The 18533-nt window shown below is 37.2% G+C and overlaps 1 protein-coding gene across 3 annotated transcripts in view; it reads right to left on the bottom strand.

The window, feature by feature from the left end:
* Positions 1-18533, bottom strand: part of CNOT4 (CCR4-NOT transcription complex subunit 4) — an 89642-nt gene continuing 71109 nt past the window's right edge. The window contains exons 10-11 of one of the 3 annotated variants that reach the window (XM_027842360.1): positions 2148-2360; positions 1-1425 (exon numbers count right to left, since the gene is read on the bottom strand). In XM_027842360.1, coding sequence (XP_027698161.1) covers positions 1124-1425; positions 2148-2360 — 515 coding nt within the window. In that variant the 3' untranslated portion in view covers positions 1-1123. Of the gene's footprint in view, positions 1426-2147; positions 2361-10884; positions 11165-18533 lie in introns of those variants that run through there. The other 2 variants (XM_027842361.1, XM_027842362.1) reach the window with 2 other exon arrangements.

Consider the following 18533-nt stretch of genomic DNA (forward strand, 5'->3'; position numbering starts at 1 on the left):
TCAAGTTTTGTGTTTTATTTAAGATTTTAGTTTTAATTCTGAAGAAAGAGGTACATTTCCTTGTTTTTAGTTTTAGCGTCAGGTTATAACCATGTTTATGTTTCCTTTTTTCCTGTCTTTTCAATACTGCACAAATGTCCAGAAACTACAGGGTTAAGTAAAAGCTGCAGGCAGAGGAGGTCAAAGGTTTTGCTCCTGATGGTGATCATATGGCCCCAATGCAGTGCTATCCCAGAGTGCCCTAGTCAGGTGAATTTAACTTTAAAAAAAAAAGAAAGAAAAAAAGAGAGAGACTGATAGAGGAGACAGAAAGACTAAAAAAATATTACTTGTATTTCAGCTGCTTATAATTATATTGTTTATATGCTAGGTATTAAATTGAATACTTAAAAAAAAAACAACTTTTTTTTAAACTTTAAAGCCAAAATTGTTTAAATCTCATGTCCCCCTGTCTTTATGAACTCTTGAGTGACAGGCCAGTTACTGCTACAGATCAATTTGTCTTTCCATCAACTTCCATGTCAACTCTAGTGCTTAAAGACACAATTAAGTCCCCGCTGACAATTTGCAAAAAAATTAAAATTAAATAAAAGAAGCATTTTCCCTGCATAGTGATATGCTGAATATAAGACAGATGCCTTAGACCACTGTTCCCACCATATATTCAGCAATCTCATTTAAATTAATTTGGTTTTGAAACTGCGGTTGATTCTGCATTTACTCATTTACATGACCTTCCCTATAGATTAATAGTCATTTTCTGCAGAAAATGTCATTATTTTGTGCAAAAGACAAACAGTAATTTTCTAAGTATTGAGACCGCCCTTTAATCTCAATCAATCTCTCAATCTCTCTCTCTCTCTCTTTTCTCTTTAAAAGGCATTTTAGGAAATAATCAACAGTGTTGGTTAAACACTGGATCAGCAAAAACTCTTATGACAAAAAAGATGGTAATGACCCTGTGATCGCATTGCATCTGGGGGTGGGAGGAAAGGGAAAAAAGAGTTGATCAGGAACTGGATTCTTCAGAAAGAAAGTTATGAGAAGGGTACTGTGGGTAAGTTGAGAGGGAGGAGACAGGGCGGGACAATTCCTGCATTTCTAATGGTTTTTTTCTCCTTCCCTAATGGCGGTCCAGTGCCGAACTCTGTAGTAAATCTGTCGGGGTTTTGCTGGGTGGTCTGAAGGCGGTCTGAAAGCCTGGGGGCGGGGAATGGAAACTGGTGGGATTTGAAGGGGGTGAATAAGGATTCCAGCTGGCTCTGTGCAGAGGGATCTGTGTGTTGAAGGGGTTACTGTGGTGGGTTTGTGAAGGAGCAGCACTGGGGCCGTCCATCTCTGTGAGGGCCTGAAGGGATTTTAGCCAGTGTGGAGGATTGTCATCTTGAAGAGAGTCTAAATTATTTCCCGTTGATGCTGGGATACCTGACAAGAAAAGAAAAAGGGAAAGAATTGTTGAATTTACGCAGAAACATGAAGCTAACCTAACAAGCAGAAAATGTGATTAGTTTATACAAGTAAGTATACACTCACATTAAACCATACTCTCCTTCCCCAAACAACCTTAAAACCTTTTGCGTCCCCCTCCCCTATAACCAAGGCTTTTTTGAGGATACCCACATTGGTCTAAAAAGCCCATGCCTTCTCTTCCAAATACAGGCGGCCTAAGTCCCTGCTCTTCTGTGAAGACAGAGGGACAGAACTGATTTCCAGTAATTTTATGGAGATAATTCTCAATAGTACTCTTCCCTTTCTAACAGGGATAGATAAGTAAATAGAACAGCCTTATAAAAGAGAGCTTTATAAACAAGTGGAGTATGTCCCTTTTAAAATAGAACAAGTCAGCCCATTTGGTGCCTTTATTTTACACACGTATTGTCAGAAGTAACATCTACTTGGACCTATAGAAGTGTACTAGGCACTTTGCCTTATGAAAAGTATTAGGTACACAAAGAAAGCCCTAATAAGCCAACTACGCACAACATTTATAGATTCCACAAGGCCGCGCGGCGCTTGCAGCTTTGTGAAAGGAAGACTATGTTGAAGAAACCACTGCATAATGACTCAAGTTTTCAGCTGCTGATTTAACTTGTGCTAAATACCAGCATGATGGTAGTCAGTGGAGCTGAAGGAGCAAGAGAGTTTACCTGTGATGATGGCGGGGTCCATCCAGCTGCCAGGGCTGTCCCAATTCAGGCTGTCGGTGGTGGCAGTGTTGGACGTTGGTGCACTGTGGTTGGCGTTGGAGGGGGAAGAAGCATTGGGCAGTCCACCAAAGTTGATGTTAATGTTGGGTAGAAGTGCCCTTAGCCCGTCCTGCCATTCCTTCATATTTAAACTCTCTACAGAACTGTTGTTGTCTGGGAGATTTACCAACAAAAAATGAAAGATAAAAAAAAAAAATAAAAAGCTGATGTTAGAAACATATGTCCTTCTTTGGTGGGCAGGGATTTTTTTTTCTTTTTTGGGTATTAAGCTCTTACTATGGGTTGCCCTTTCACAGGATAAAATTGGTTGGGATTTTAAGTGATTAGGAGCTCAGAATCACTGAAATAAAAGGGGGAAAATAACCCTTTAAAGGGCAGGGACTGAGTTCTCTTGTGTAGCTTCTCCATAATTTTATACTTTTGTCATCAATATTTTAGAACACAATTCTGTTACAACAAGATGAAGGTTCACTTTGTGAGATGTTCAGACTGCTGAGCTGTTCTTTTCTAACAAAGGACAAAAGATTACAAAGCTGAACATAAAGGCTTATTTCTGAGCTCATTAAAATGAAAAGCCAAGAATGATCTAAGAACAAAAAACCACGTCAATTAATAGAAAAAGAAAGCAATTACATTTTTCTAATTGTAAAACTGGAGATGCATTTCAGAGGGAGAAAGTAGCAACGTGCTACTGAATTTGAAAAAATTCAATTCAACAAACATTTGCAATGCCCTCAATCTGTGCCAGGCACTGTGGTAGGCATTGGGGGTACAAATACCAAAAATTGAAAAAAACAAAAAACAAAAACAGGAAAAACCCAAACCCCACAAGTCCCTTGCTCTCAAAGAGCTTACATTCTACTGGGGGGAGGGAGAAAAGTGTTTCCTTTAATTTCAAGGGTGAAGGGAATCAGGGCTAAAAGACCATTTAGAATAATATCAAACATAAGACTGCCTACTCTCTTCAAATGAGTTTATCAGTCATACAAAGTGGTGCTATTATCTGCTCAGAATGCCAGTGTCTTCTGGGCATATTTTAATTTGCCATCTAATGTGTGATAATTCACTACCAATATGAAAACTTTCTATAGAAACTTGCCATTATAGAACCTAAGAAATGAAACAGTATTTCCTAAAAAGGGATGAGTTCCCAGTTTTCCAAATCCACAAAGTCCAACTAGTTGGTAAGAGTTACAGTATACACAGCCCAATTGTGTGCCTTTTGAACAATAATAATAATAAACTGGCTAAAATACAAAGGACAACACCACTATTCTTTTGAAAGCAGACACAGATACTACTGACTATAGGTTAAAATAATCTTTGGATCTCTGAAACCGATTATGAATCACTATTGGTGATTTTATATGGTTTTAAGTATTTATAAAGCCTAGGTTTTTTTAAACTTATTTTGTTTTATACATGTCACCTATCTACAACTATTTGCAATTAAAATCCAAAAACCTACTAATCCATCCATAGTCAGTACTACCCATGTATTATACTTTCATTCTGTGGATTGTGAATTGATTTTAGTGGGTCAAAATACCATGGAATATAAAACCCCAAGAGCATGTGAGGCCCAGGTCTGGAAGGAGGCAAGAAACAGAAGAATAAAGAAACAGAGAAATTGAGATAACCAGCAGTAGGGACAGAGCACATAAGAGGGCTGGATACCACATTACAACAGGCAGTTTTTGAGCTACAGAACCAAAATGAGTTTGTTAACTACCAGAAAAGGATTTCCCACCAGCAACAACCCAGTTACCAAGATTCCTTTAATGGGTCATAATCCTAATACAGACTTTAATTATAAATTACATTGGTGGCCATGTCATGTGCAGTAATGTAACTACAGTATTCTGCCCTTTAAAGCAAGCTTTTACTTAATAAAACTAAATTAAGATGTTTTTCAAATAAGACAATAGAAATTTCCTAGCAATAAAAGACTTCTCAGGAAACTATAAACTATATTATGCAGGGAAATTTCAAGGGAACTCACTGGGGTTTTTATAACATTCATCTTTGCTCATGAGTTGAAAAAAAAAAAAAAAAAAGATGGTTATAGGTCCCCAAATGCAACTGCACATATAAGGAAAGAACTGTGCAGAAGAAGTGAAATAAAGGATACCAGAGAAATGTATGATGAAAAAAGAAGAGGGCGTGTTCAGAGCAGTAATGAAAGAAAGGGATAGCCAAAACATAGACAACCCATATGCTCCACCTGCATATATGTCATAATACAGATCCAGAGGAAAGTCTCTCAGGACTTTGCTAGAGTGGTTCCCCTGCAAAACTTTCATAGCAAGGTATAGGGAAGAACTGAGCAGGAAGAGAGGTAGATGGGTAGCAATCTATACCATTACTTGGAGGGATTAAGGTCAATGATGAGATCACAGAAATGCTTAAGTATTTTAATACTGATTTATGCGCAAGAAACTATATAAAAGACATCATCCAGGGACAGCAAAACTGGAGAATGAAATACGTCACTCATCTGGAAAGAACAATAGATAAGAGACGGATGGCCTGGGTACTTTATTACTATGATTACATCCTTGGAAGGTCTCCAACATGTTGGCTGACCTCTTTGGAGGACTTAGGGGAGGATATGCAAAAGAAACACATGTAAGAAGAGCTGAAAGGGTTAAGATCTATCCTGGTAGAGGAAGTATCCTCACAGATACAATAAAATGCTGAAGTGACATGAGCTCTATCTTTTTCTTAATAGGATATTATAAGAATAAAGTCATAGAGTAGCTCAGAATGCACTTTTAAAGTACTGTATAGTAAATTGTTCCCTAAGAGCCTAAGAGTTAAGGCACTTTTCCTAATGCCAAGGAAGGGAAGTTTACTCACTTGACCCAATCACCTGGGTTCCTCAGTCTCCAATGAGGAATACAGAAATCAAATTTTTTTCTATCACAGATCAATTGTATGGATTTCCTTAATTATTTATGAGCCCTAAGTGTTACTTTCTGCTCACTTTCTGTTTACACACAGGGATGTTTTAAGGACAAATAAAATGTGTCAAGTATTTTGAACTCTCTTTATTAAAAGTATTACGGTATAAGATAGAATAAAGGTCAACTAACTTAAATTTTCAGCTTTTAATACCTCAGAATTTCTAATATTATCATGGATGTGAAAATAAATTATTTTCTATTACCACTTGAGTTCTAACATACTATGTTTTTTATTCTAGGCATCTTGTAAACAAATGAATGGATCTAATTTGGAGGATGGAAAGTAGCATGTTAAGATTGGGAAAAAAATTAAGTCAAAACAATATTTAGTGAGTACCTTACTGCATGCAAGTCCCTGTGCTAGGTGCTATTGAATTATGAGAGTGAGAATACAAAGATAAATAAGATAAGGTTTCTGCCCTTACAGAGCTTACAATCTATTCAAGAAAACAAGAGACACAAAATTAAAAGATTTTTTTAAAAATACAAGATTTAAATAACATTTCAACACAATATAAAAGAGCTGTTTGAGAGGCAGTATTGTACAGTGGAAAGAGTTCTGGATTTGAAGTCTGAGAACCTGGTTTGAAATCTACCTCTGCCAGCAAACAAAAGAATCATAGGACACTAGATATAAAGCTGGAAAGAACCTCAGAAGCCATCGCGTTCACACTAGATTTTTAAAGACAGGAAAGTGAGGTCCCGAGATGATAAGTGACTTTCCTCTGGTAACACAGATCCTCTACGGGCTTTAGTCATATTTAAAATTGGGGGTTTGGGGTGGGGAGAGAGAGTAGGGGTGGACTTGATGACTTCCAAGGCCCCTTTTCAGTTTTAAATCTATGATTCCATAGAATAATGACTAATTGCCAGAGGAGTGATACAGAGTCACCGCTACAGTTCAACAGGAGAGGGCAATTTAGAAATATGTGTGTGGTAGGAGAGACACAAGGTGAAAAATGACTATTCCCACGTATTGCTGGTATGTAAGCCTATGTTTTTAAATTGGAAAAGCCTACAATTACCCACAGACTCAAATGATTTAACTCACAAGTTGAAAACTTCTGACACATCAAGATAACACCAGAATAATGACAGCAAAGTAGCTATTGATACTGTTAGAAATTACATATAAAAGCACAAATTATGTTAGAGGTATTAATTTTTAACTGGCCTGTGAGGCACTGCTCTCCTCTTAAAGAAAAGCATAAAACAAGAAAACGCCGAATGGCTTGGACGAGATCATTTAGCAAATATAAGGTACAGTCAACAGAACGAAGGATTCCTGACTATTAATCACACTGATGCATAGAAGTGATCATGGAGTAGAAACATTTTAATGAGAAAGCACAAACCTAAAATTCCTATCAAGGAATTATCACTGTTGTTAATGCAGCTGATACTCTTGGTTACATAAAATCTTCACCTAAAGGCTGTGTGTATAAAAACTATTAGAAAATATGCTCAACAAATTGTTTGCAGCTAAATGCTTTCCAGTACTACCACTCAGAGAATCCTGTAAAAGCTCCATTTTGAAGGCCTGTTTTGCTTTCCTCAGGACTACATTTTCAGCCCCATACCATATCTATAGGTAGTCTTGTTACTTATGCTACGGAGATGCAGATTAACTGATTAATGAATCAGGCTCTTTACTGCAGGTTTCCTAGTTTGCACCTTCAGCCCAAATTTTCAGGTTATTCAGTTCTCCTTTGCTGGTCTCTATATCCACTCCTTTGTTGTGTGTCCAAAGCCCTCTCCTCTTCCTCACAGCCCAAAGAGTCCCACTCACAGAAATATTCCTGACCTAACCCATCTAAAGACCAATCCCAGAAGGCCTTAGTAATTCTGAATGCTGATTTAATTTCACTATCAGGTTCATATACTTTCTTTCTGCCATACAACTCACATAGAGACTCTATCTAGGAAAGCCAATTTTTTAACCACTCATTATTACATTTATTATTTTTAGTAAGTCAATTCCATTAGTATCTTAATTTTAAGAAGTCTATCTCCTGTAACCCCACAAATGAGAAACTCCTTTAGCATTATACAAAAAAAAAAAAAAACAACAACAACAACAAATCAGTACCCACAATGTGTAAAGGTGATAATTTCCTAGACACTTTGGGAGAAGTTTTTAAAAACAAATAGCCAACAACAAAGAACAAAGGGACAGCTTCTGACCCCTTGGAGCTTGCTACCCAGGAGGAAAGAAGATATATGTCCATAACTATAAGACATAATGTGACAATGCAATAACTGCAGAGTGCCAGGGTAATTAATTCGGGAGGGAAAAATTACTTTGTTAGGCAGAAGCAGGAAAAAAATTTCATGGAGATGATATTTAAGCTTTTAATTTACTTAAAGGTAAATATTGGATAGGTGAAGTGGGAGAAGAAAAGTATTCAAAGGAGAGGCAGGAGAGGGAATAAACATATGAAGGAGGGGAAATACAATATGTACTTGGGAAACAGTAAATGGTTCTGTTCAGCTGAAGCACAGGATTTATGAAGGTGGTAAAATGTATTAATGAGGCTGGGAAAGTCTCCTGAGGCTACATCATGGTAGACCCTTAATGGCCATATGATGTCCAGATAAATGAATAATGCTTGCCCTATGCATTTAACCAAAACCAAAAATCTAAAAGCAATCTCTTAATAGGACTTCAGAATAGGAAGAATATAAGAAAGTACTCATATTTGTAGTTTTAAAATAACCAGATTCAGGAAAACCTGATAAACAAAAGAGATCTAATGGAAAAGGTAGAAGAATGGCATTTATAAAATAACACAAGATTCTTTTAAATAATAATAACAATTGATACAAAATATACTAACACTTTCTAGGAATGAAGCTAAACATTCCTGGATACCCATATTCTACAACAAATAGGACCTAAGCAATCAGGTCCAACAAATGCAAACTCTTCTAACACTTAAGTGCAAAGCTAAATAATTTAAAATTGTGGGACTCTGATAAAGTAAGAGAAAGAACAACCAGGTTCTATTAGTAGTAGGGGATAAAGACTGTAATTTACTTTCTTGTACTACTGCATGTACCAATAGTTTCTGTTACCTCTTTGTAATGATACAGACACCTTCATCAAGAAGTAATCCCCCCCTCCCCGATAGCTGCCATACTGTTTTTACCTGAGAATGTCATTTCGAACTCTGTTTTGTCTTTATATGATACATACATATTGTCCTTTACAACAGAGGTGTTAAAGATGGAGTCCTGTGGCCTCATTCAGCCCATAACACTCTGGAGTGCAAGCTGAACCATATTGAAATGTAATTGAGAAATATTTAACAAAATACATAAAAACACAATAAAACATAATACATACTATGGTTTATTTATTTACAAGACACTGCATTTTAAAATTAGGTCACTATGGGGCCCACAGGGATCCTTATGTATGGATTAGTGGTGCTGTTTTCATTTGAGTCTGACACCACTGCTTTAGAGTCTCAGTTTTTGTAGTTTTACCTGGCCTTTTTCCTTCCTCCTAACTCAAAATTCAATTTTAATCCATCTTAATCAGCTCAGTAAATCTCTTGCCCAAAATATTCTTCCAAGGTTTCGTGAAGTATATTTTGTCCTCTGCCAGGAGCCAGCTTTTAATCCTATAGACTTCTGTTCACAGGATCAAAGGAGTAAAAAGGGACCTTGGACATCTAATCTAATCCCCTTCATTTTACAGATATGGAAACTGAGGGCCAGAAAGGTTAAATGGTTTGCCCACGTCTATACTCTGCTTTCTCCCTGACAATTATTTTCTAGATACTTTCAGGAATATTTTGAGAATGTTTAGGGAAGGAATCTCACCACTAAATGCCAAAATAGCATTACTTCTGTGTAGATAACAATGATTAAATACTTAAGACGAAAATCTAGGCTTGGAAGACATGGAAACAATTAGATATTCTCAGCACTTTGTAATGTAAACTTTCTATTTTGTCTGGAGCTTGAGTTCATGTAGTTACCCCAGCAGTGAGATTAAAGATAGTAACTATACTTTATGACTCTTCTTTGGTAGGCCAACTTGTGGGCAGGCAGGCAAGCCTCTTAACTAGTAAGAGAGCTTTCAATTCTATCCTGGTAATGGAAAACTTGAGCTGTGTACAGATGCCAACAGGGGCATCTATTAACTTAGCTTGTGAACGACAGTGCTTTGCTGTTTCTGCAGCATAGTTTTCTGCATGTATACTTTGTATAAATTTCTAGAAAAAATTTCTGAAGGACTTTTGATGATGTTTCTCCAAAGCTCTAGCAGTCTGCTCTATATATGAGCTTCTAAGCACCTTACCCACATAATTAGACTTAGTCTGGGGCATAATCTTTTCATTAAAATGTTAGATTCTGATAAGACTGGCCATAATCAGTATGGAGTGGCTTTAGGATTAAATTACCAGTCAAATAGAAGACTAAAATATTTTTCTTCTACAAAAGTGCACACTTCTTACAAAATATAACCTCAATATGTATTCACAACAATTCAGAAATAGACGTTTCATTTGCATAAAGTATACACTGCACATTAAAACAATGATTTAATCTGATACCTTTTCAATTAATATTACAGTTACCTCAGAAAACCAAAACTAACAAACTGATGTTTGCAAAAATCTTTTGGAGGCAAATAATTTTCAATCCAACAGATTAATCATAGATATCTGGGGTATATTTTTACTACACTATATTAGCAGGAAAACAACCATCACCAAAAAACAGGCAGTTAAATTTTTTATTTTAACAAAACAAGTTATTTATTCTAATTTGTTTCTTCATCAACAAACAAGATCATATTTAACATAATAAGAACTTACAAATCAAGTAAGGAAGCCTATTAATTTTAATTAATTTTGCCTACTTTAGTCATAAATATGAAATGGTTATAAAAACAAAAATTAGGCTTTGTTAGGCTAACATATACAAGAACATACTGAGATATGCAGCTAACTGCTCTTTCACATTCCTCAATGTTTATTTACACTTTGGGGAAATTAGTTTTTTTTGTTTTTTCCTAGTTGCAAATTTCTTTTCAATTAATTATATTTATCTTTGAATCCACAACACTCAGCATAAGAATAAACTTCACACATTAAGCATAATAAAATGTTCAAGGAAGAAACTTTAAACACACTGGCAGAATCAATCACTATTCTTAAAAATCCAGATTATTATCACTAGTGGAATTGATCGGACTTGGATGAAAATGTGACCTGATATTCACTCCCCATATGATATTGGGACACAGTCACTTCACATCTCTGGGCTCCAGTTTCCACACCTATATAAAGTGAGAGGGTTAGAATAAATGACCTCTAAGCACCCTTCCAACTCCAAATCTAAATTCCTATGAATTTAGGTGCTTGTGTATCCTCTACCAATTCAATAAGGTCACTTTCTTTTGAACTGTATCAAACACATTCAATTAAGTAGCTTACATTTAACACTGAAATTTATAACAGTTGGTATTTTGAAAGGATAACTGCCAGACACCCCATCATTAAACCAAGCTTTATTCTCTAGGCATTAAAGAACTGACATAGTCTGTCAAGAAAATGAGCTTGGAAATAATTCATAATGACTTATAAAACCTTTTTAAACATTGTATTACTATAGACTCAAATATCACTGGAAGCTGTAATCCCTATTCCATGAGGATATCTTGGAAAGAACATTGTATAAAATGCGGGAACACCTGACAAATGAAAATACTACACAAAGTCAACACCACACAAATATGATGGCAGGGTCATATAGCAACAATGGCAAACAATAAACAGACTGTCCAACTGATATTTTGGATCCCACGAGATATAAACACTTCACTATGAGGTTGAAAACTTATAGGATGAGGCAATGGTCAGACTATTGGACAAAGTTGGAAATGATAGGAACAGGTATTTGGCAGACTTGTTCTGACACTGATGAGCAAAGATGAATTTGGATATGAGGTGTTACACATTGGTTCAAATGGCAGTTCTATTTAAAAAAAAAAAGAAAGAAAGAAAATGAGAATTATATATTATAATCTGAGATTCAGCTAATCATACATACAGGAAATCTTATTTAGCTGAGGCATTGGTCGTCATTTGACAATCACTTGACCAAATCTTAAGCATTTGGCTTAGGAGGAAATAAATAGCTCTTTGCAAAACAACCTTTACAAACTCAAAACTACTAAGTGACAGCAAATGTCACAGTTTCAAATATTATGTTCATTATATCCAATTATAGCCTAAATTCACAATGATTTCAATGTGCACGGTTAACAAAACTGGGTATCACCAAAAGAAGGTGGAGTAATGATATGGCTTCCACAGCTTTACTGTTTTCCTTCTTTAAGTGAGTGATAATGGTGCCTTCTCTAAAGTCTTGTGGATTCACATTATTTCCCACGATTAAAAGAACTTCCCAGGCACTCAGTCAATCACAGATTCTGAGCGGAAAGGGACTTCAGAGATCCAACTCAAACAAAAGCAAGAATCCCCTTGATATGCAGTTAGTTAGTTCACTATCTCCCTAACCCTAATATAACAACACAAATTAATAAAATGCTTTAAGTTTAAAGGGCACTTTCCTTGCAACATAAGCCAGGTATTTACCATAGCATTTTTGGCTCAAAGAGATTTGAAAGATAAAATTCCATCTCTTTTGTCCCACCTCCCCCTTCCTTCCTCATCCCCATTCCACCAAGGCTCAGGTAAGGAAAAGAACTAATGTCTATTGGCTCCAAGTTTAGCATGATTTCTACCTCACCACAACTACTGATCTTGCTAGTTTCCCTTCCTAACTTGGGGGAATCTCTCAGAATCACATAATGTTGTAACTGGAAGGGACAGCAGAAATAATTTATTCTAGCCTAGTGAACCTCCCTCCCCCTCTCATTTTTATTTTATTTATTTATTTATTCGTTCATTTATTTATTTATTTATTGTGACCAATACATATCTTTATTCAGTTTGATAAATGAAAATACAAAGACACAAGCAGCTAGCCGAGTGCATCGTGTGGTACATACCTTTGAAATCATTCTTCTTCCCAACCTTGTAATCTGTAATTAGCACTAAAGCAGTGTTTCCTATAATATTCTGATAGAATGTAAACTCCTTGAAGTCAGGGACTGTTGTACCTTTGTCTTTGTATGCACAGCAACTAACATAGTACATGACACATAGTAAGTGCTTTAAAAATGCTTACTGATTGACTGATGTCCAGGTGTGTGCTAAGATTCTCTTCTGAGAGGAATGAACTTTGGCGATCCCCCTCCCATTTTACAGATGAAGAAACCAAGGCCTAAGTCTTCTTGTTCTATAGTTTCATCAGGCATACTATCACATCTAAGGACTTTTCCATTTTTCAAGGTTTCAAATAATATCTAACACTTCAAAGGTGGATCCTGAAATCATATTGCTGCACTTAGGCTGTCTTTCTGCCTTTTAGGTTCGCATCCATCACGTTGAAAGATACATTAAATTACAGTAATTATAAAATGCATTAAATTGTTGGTGCCACATTAACAGGATTCCCTCCCTACCTAAAATCAAGGTTGATTGGAGTCATCTTGAGTGATATCTTATCAATTTTTCCTGTGATACAATGGCATTATAAGGACTCACAAGTAAATTTAGAAGGGGATTTTGGTTCTGGTATGGGTTTGATTTAGATGGTCTCTGGGGTCTTTTCCAACTCTGATTCTGTAGTCACTCAGATTTTTTGGTCACTGTTGTCAAACCAAACAAAGTCTGGTTAGTTTGTTTCTTACATGGTCTGTGATAATAATGACTTCCTGCTTATGCAACCTCACACCCCTTTAATTCATTATTATCAATATAGATAAAGAGATAGAGAGAGAGACAGAGAGAGAGAGAGAGAGAGAGAGAGAGAGAGAGAGAGAGAGCGAGAGCGCTAAGGTTACTATGATAACCAGTCCAAAACAGTCTACAAACTATAACACACAAAGAGGTATTTTCCAAAGCCCTGGGAAGATGACAAAAGAAGGTAGAGTACTGGACCAAAGTGCCTGTATCCTGTAGGAAGTGGGATACACACCCTTTTTACCACTTTGGCTTCTTGGAACCTTCTTCCCTATATAATCACTGTGCATTGCTGGTTAACAGTGTCTCTTGCAAAAGTATTAGCGTGAGGCTCATTCCAACTACATGTTAAAGTCAGGTATATTTCAATTTAACTCAATGAGTTTTAGCTACTAGTACCAATTACAGTATATGGAATCTATTGTTGGTAAGCTCTCCCCCAATTTTCCCACTAGTTATTCTCTTTAAGGAATGGATGGAGCTAAAAAAGGCAGTGCAAAGGGTGAGGGCTTTTTCAAGGTTTTACAGTGACACTAACAGTTGCACTAATAGTTTTCTGAAATTTGACATCAGAAACAAAGTAAAAATAGAAGGATGGAAACAAGGGCCATCAGTGGGTTTCTCCTCATTTCCTAGTAACCTATCTGAGCCAGGGCCATCTTGAGGAATATTTGGGAAATAAGTTAGGAGAAAGAGGAAGAAGTATATGAAAAGGACCAGGCCTCCTTACTGTTAGGTTTGTCTGGAGTTCATTGTGATGACCAGCTAGAAAACTGTCAAGACAAAGGTGGGGAACCTGCTGCCTGGCTGAACTGAGCCTGGTATACGTCAGAATTTAAATCTTCATCACTTCCTTAGGAATTAGTTATCTATGTGGATGACTTCAAATCTACATATCCAGCCCTAGCCTCTCTAGGGAGATCTAGTCCCAACATTACCAATAGTCTACTGCATATTTGCCAACCAGAAGATGCATAAGCATCTCAAACTCAACAGATCCAAAAAAGAACTCCTTATCTTTTCCCCAAACCCACTCTTCTTCCAAAGGAACTGCTAAGTTTAAATCTGGCCTCTGACACTTCCTAGCTGTTTGACCCCCAGGCAAGGTAAGTCATTCAACTTCTTTTTCAGCCTGATTTTCTTCAAATGTGGATGATAGTAGTAGTACCTACCTCCCAGGCTTGGGAGCACCCAATTGTCAGGCATTTAGCATAATGCCTGGCACATAAATGCTTGTTTCCTTCCTTCCTTCCACACAGTAGGCACTTAGTAAGTTCTTCCCTCCCTTCTTCCTTCCTTCTTTTCAAACTTTCCTATTTCTACTGAAGACTCAGCTGTCCTTCTGTCACTTAAGTCCACAACTTTGGAGTCATATCTGTGTCTTAGTTCTCCTTTACCCTCTTCATCTAATCAGTAGCCAGTTTTTGGTGATTCTAGTTCTACAACAACTCTCATATCCATCTCTTTCTCTCCATTCACATGGCCACCTCCCTATTTCAAGCCCTTATCACCTATTACCCAGAAAGAAAGAACCATTTATACAGCCCTTACGATGTGCTAGGCACTGTGCTTTAATGTGCCAAGTGAGCAACACTGTGCTAAAGTGCTTTACAAATGTAATCTCATTTGATAATATACCTGATCTATAGCCTGTACTACTCTAATGGGCCTCAAGTCTCTCTCCTTTCCAAGGAGAATCACACAGCCACCTAGGTGATATTCCTAATGGTCTATCCATTGAAATCACATTGTCAAAAAGGTCTAGTGGCTTCCTACCACCTCCAGGATCAAATATAAACTTCTCTTTTTATCATTTAAAGTCCTTCATAATCTGGCTCCAACATAGCTTTCCAGACTTGTCTCTGCCTTTGCCCTTGTCTGGAATGCACCCCTTCTCATTTCCCCTTCACAGAATCACCTACTATGTGAGGTTCCCTCACTCCAAAATTACCCTGTATTTGATTTGCACATATTTTGTATTCATTTGTTATTTCTCTTAACAGAATGTAGACTTCTTAAGGTCAAGATCTACTTTAGGTTTTGTTTTTTTTCCCCCTCATATCCCCAGCACATATGGCCTACCATAGAGCAGATGCTTAATAAATGCTTGTTGATTGATTAAAAGGCACTGATAAGCCTTAGTTTCCTTGGGGAATAATGGAATAGTTAAGAACAATCAAGAGAACTGCCTTCTCTAGTTCCATTCATTCTTCAAGGAGAAAGTATACCATTGCTAGATCTGGAGTCAGGGATACCTGGGTTTGGATCCCACCTTTGATACCAGGTGAGTGACCAATGTCAAGCAACTTAACCTTGCTAAGCTTCAATTCCCTTATCTATAAAACAAGGATAGCAATATCTGTAGGGCCCAGTTCACACAGTTTTGTGAGGCATCAACAATGTACATAAAGTGCTTTGCAAACTTAAAAAAGGTAGAAAGTATAAGGGGAAATTGGGGGAGGACAGCTTACCAACAATATACCTACCCTTTTACTTCTAGCACCTGATTGGCATCAGTAACTAAAATCCATTGAAGACTGAAGTTTCATATCTTCTATTTATTACTTAGGCAAGTCACTTTAACCTCCCTAAGCCTCAGTCTCCTCATCTGTACTCACTATAGTGCAATACACACAGGGCCCACCCTGGAATCAAGGAAACCAGGGTTCACATCCTACCTTTGACACACTCTACCTATACGACCATGAACAGAACACAACCTCTTGTGCTACTATTTAAGATGATATATAATAGCTACCTACACCAATGAAATCTCCTGTCTGGATTACCTCCCCTCTCAAAAAAATGAGTAAGATAAACTAAATGACCTCTAAATTTCCTTCCACTGCTAAAGTCTATGACTCTGATGAGTTATCAGACTTCATAACTCTTGATTTCCTTGTCTGTTTTATACGTTGTAAGAGCTGCTCTGCTTCACAAGTTAGATATGAAAAAGTATGATATAATAGAGAAATACTAGCCCAGACTTGGATCAGTTTTAATTTTTCCACTAATTATCTTTGCAACCTCAGTTAAGTCAAAATCTATATGGACCTGAGTTGCTTCATTTCAATGAAGGAGGTGAACTAGATAATCTGTAAGAATAATTTTGGAGCTCTGAAATTCTATTTTGCAACTTCAGGAATTCACAAAGCCTTAAAGCGGATAGGAGAAAGCCATAGAAATGCCCGAATAATCTTTCCAGAAAAATAACTAGAAAGTCAAGTTACTGTAGCTACTGTGGGCTTTACTTACTCTAGTTCGGCAATGGAGTAATCACATAAAATTATCAGGATTCTCTAATTCATAATGCATAGTACAAAATATCATGGAGAAAGGAGACAAGGGCTGTTGAAGCCTGAACCACAAAAGAGTCAATCAGGAATGCACATAAGAAGGCTAAATATAAGGATAAATATAAGATCAGCAACATTTTAAAGAAGTTGCAACATCTTGCAGAATATCATTAGAATAGGACCACATTATATGATGTATAGTTGTAATTGAGCTATACATTTTTATTGTAATCATGTGAGCTAATACAAAGAGACCAAATAATAGTTGCTAGAAGGCCTTTGTACATGTACATGTACATGTATATGGTCTAATAAAGAGAATGAAGCAAGAATTGCAGTAAGCCTGGAGGGCAGGAGAAGTGATGCAAAACTGGGGCAAAGACTGTAGGGAACATGTCCAGGGGGGAACCCAAAGAGGATTTTGTGCTTTGGGCAGTGTGTATATGTGGTGGGGGAAAGAGGAGATGGAGAAGATGATGAAGGTGATGCTACCTATCTAACTTTAAGGCTAGGGATTCAGTATTAATAGCATCTAAAGTTTTCGTGCTTCAAAGAGAGGGGTTAACGTAAGTACAGACTCATTCCTTTATTTTGGCTTATAAAGCCACTGTATATGGCATTTAATAACAAAGAGACTGATAATCTCAGACCCACTAAGGGTTTTGAACTAGCACTATATCAAAGAGTCCAAATATAGGTAGAAAGTCAACTACAATCCTAGGCAATCTGGTTGAGAGAAACCCTGTTCCAGGGTTCACCTAAGGAAATTCTGAGGAGTTAAAAGTCCATTCTCCATGTGGTTCAGAACATCTGGTAGGTCAGAACTAAGAACAACTGCTGAATTGAATAGCCCTTTAGTTACGACCCAAACCCAGAAAAGGCTTTCTAAAATGGCCATACACCGGAATGAACACACTCATGTAGTTTGAAAGTCTGGAACTTTGCAATATGTGTATGAAATAGTCTCCTCACTCCCCAGCACTAAGTGTGCTGCATAAACCCCAATTACAAACCACTCCTGTTTGTTTTCTTTGCTTCTGCTCTAGGGCACCTGATTTCTTTTAGAAACCACCAAAACAAATTCATTCTTAACAAAGTAAGTTGTTGACTCCCTCTAGTAGAAAGTCTTTGTATTTACTGGAAGCACTGACAGGCAAACACCACAACAAGGGCTACTTTAGATCAGTCAATCAATAAACATTCATTAATATTTACCCCTCTCTTTGAAGCACGAAAACTTTAGATGCTATTAATACTGAATCCCTACCCTTAAAGTTAAATAGGTAGCATCACCTTCATCATCTTCTCCATCTCCTCTTCCCCCCACCACATATACACACTGCCCAAAGCACAAAATCCTCTTTGGGCTTCCCCTCCTGGGGAACATGTGATAGGCACTGTGCTAAGCACTGGGAATACAAAAAGAAGAAACAGACAGTCCCCGATCTAAAAGAGCTTACAACCTAATGGGGGAGAAATAGGCAAACAAATATAGACAAACAAGTTATATATAGAAACAGGAAATAACTAACAGAGTGAAGGCACTAGATTTAAGAGGGATTGGGAAAAGCTTCCTGTAAAATATGGGACAGAGTAGCTAGGTGGCACAGTGGATAGAGTGCTTGCTGGGCCTGGAGTCAGGAGGACCTGAATTCAATTCTGGCCTCATATACTTACTGTGTGATCCTTGAAAAGTCATTTAACTGTTTGCCTCAATTTCCTCATCTGTAAAAGGAGCTGGAGATGGAAATGGCAAACTACTACAGTATCTTGGCCAAGAAAACCCCAAATGGGGTCATGAAGAGTTGGACACAACTAATCAACTAAATAACAACAACAATATGGGATTTTAGTTGGATCATAAAATAAGCCAGGGTCATCAGTAGACTGTTGAGAAGGAAGCGCATTCCAGACATAGGAGACAGCCAGAGAATTGCCTGGAGCCAAGAGATGGAACATCTTGTCTATAGAACAACCAAGCCAGGGTCTCTGGATCAAAGAGTAAATTGTAAGAAGACTATCTCCTTTCTCCTCCTGTTCCTTTACAAATCCCACCTTCTCTAACTTCACACTTACACCTAATGATCATGGTGCTCCTCTGACATGAAAAGAACTTCCAGGATTTGAGCTCTTATCTCTGTTATCTATTCTCTTTCTCATCAATCCAAGAGATATCCCTACTCTCCAGTTATTCTCTAAATCTACTTCTTTGTAAGACCTGAAGTATCTTCTTTCCAT

The sequence above is a fragment of the Vombatus ursinus genome, unplaced genomic scaffold (assembly GCF_900497805.2).
Source record: "Vombatus ursinus unplaced genomic scaffold, bare-nosed wombat genome assembly UNPS02014870.1, whole genome shotgun sequence".
Lineage (NCBI taxonomy): Eukaryota > Metazoa > Chordata > Mammalia > Diprotodontia > Vombatidae > Vombatus > Vombatus ursinus.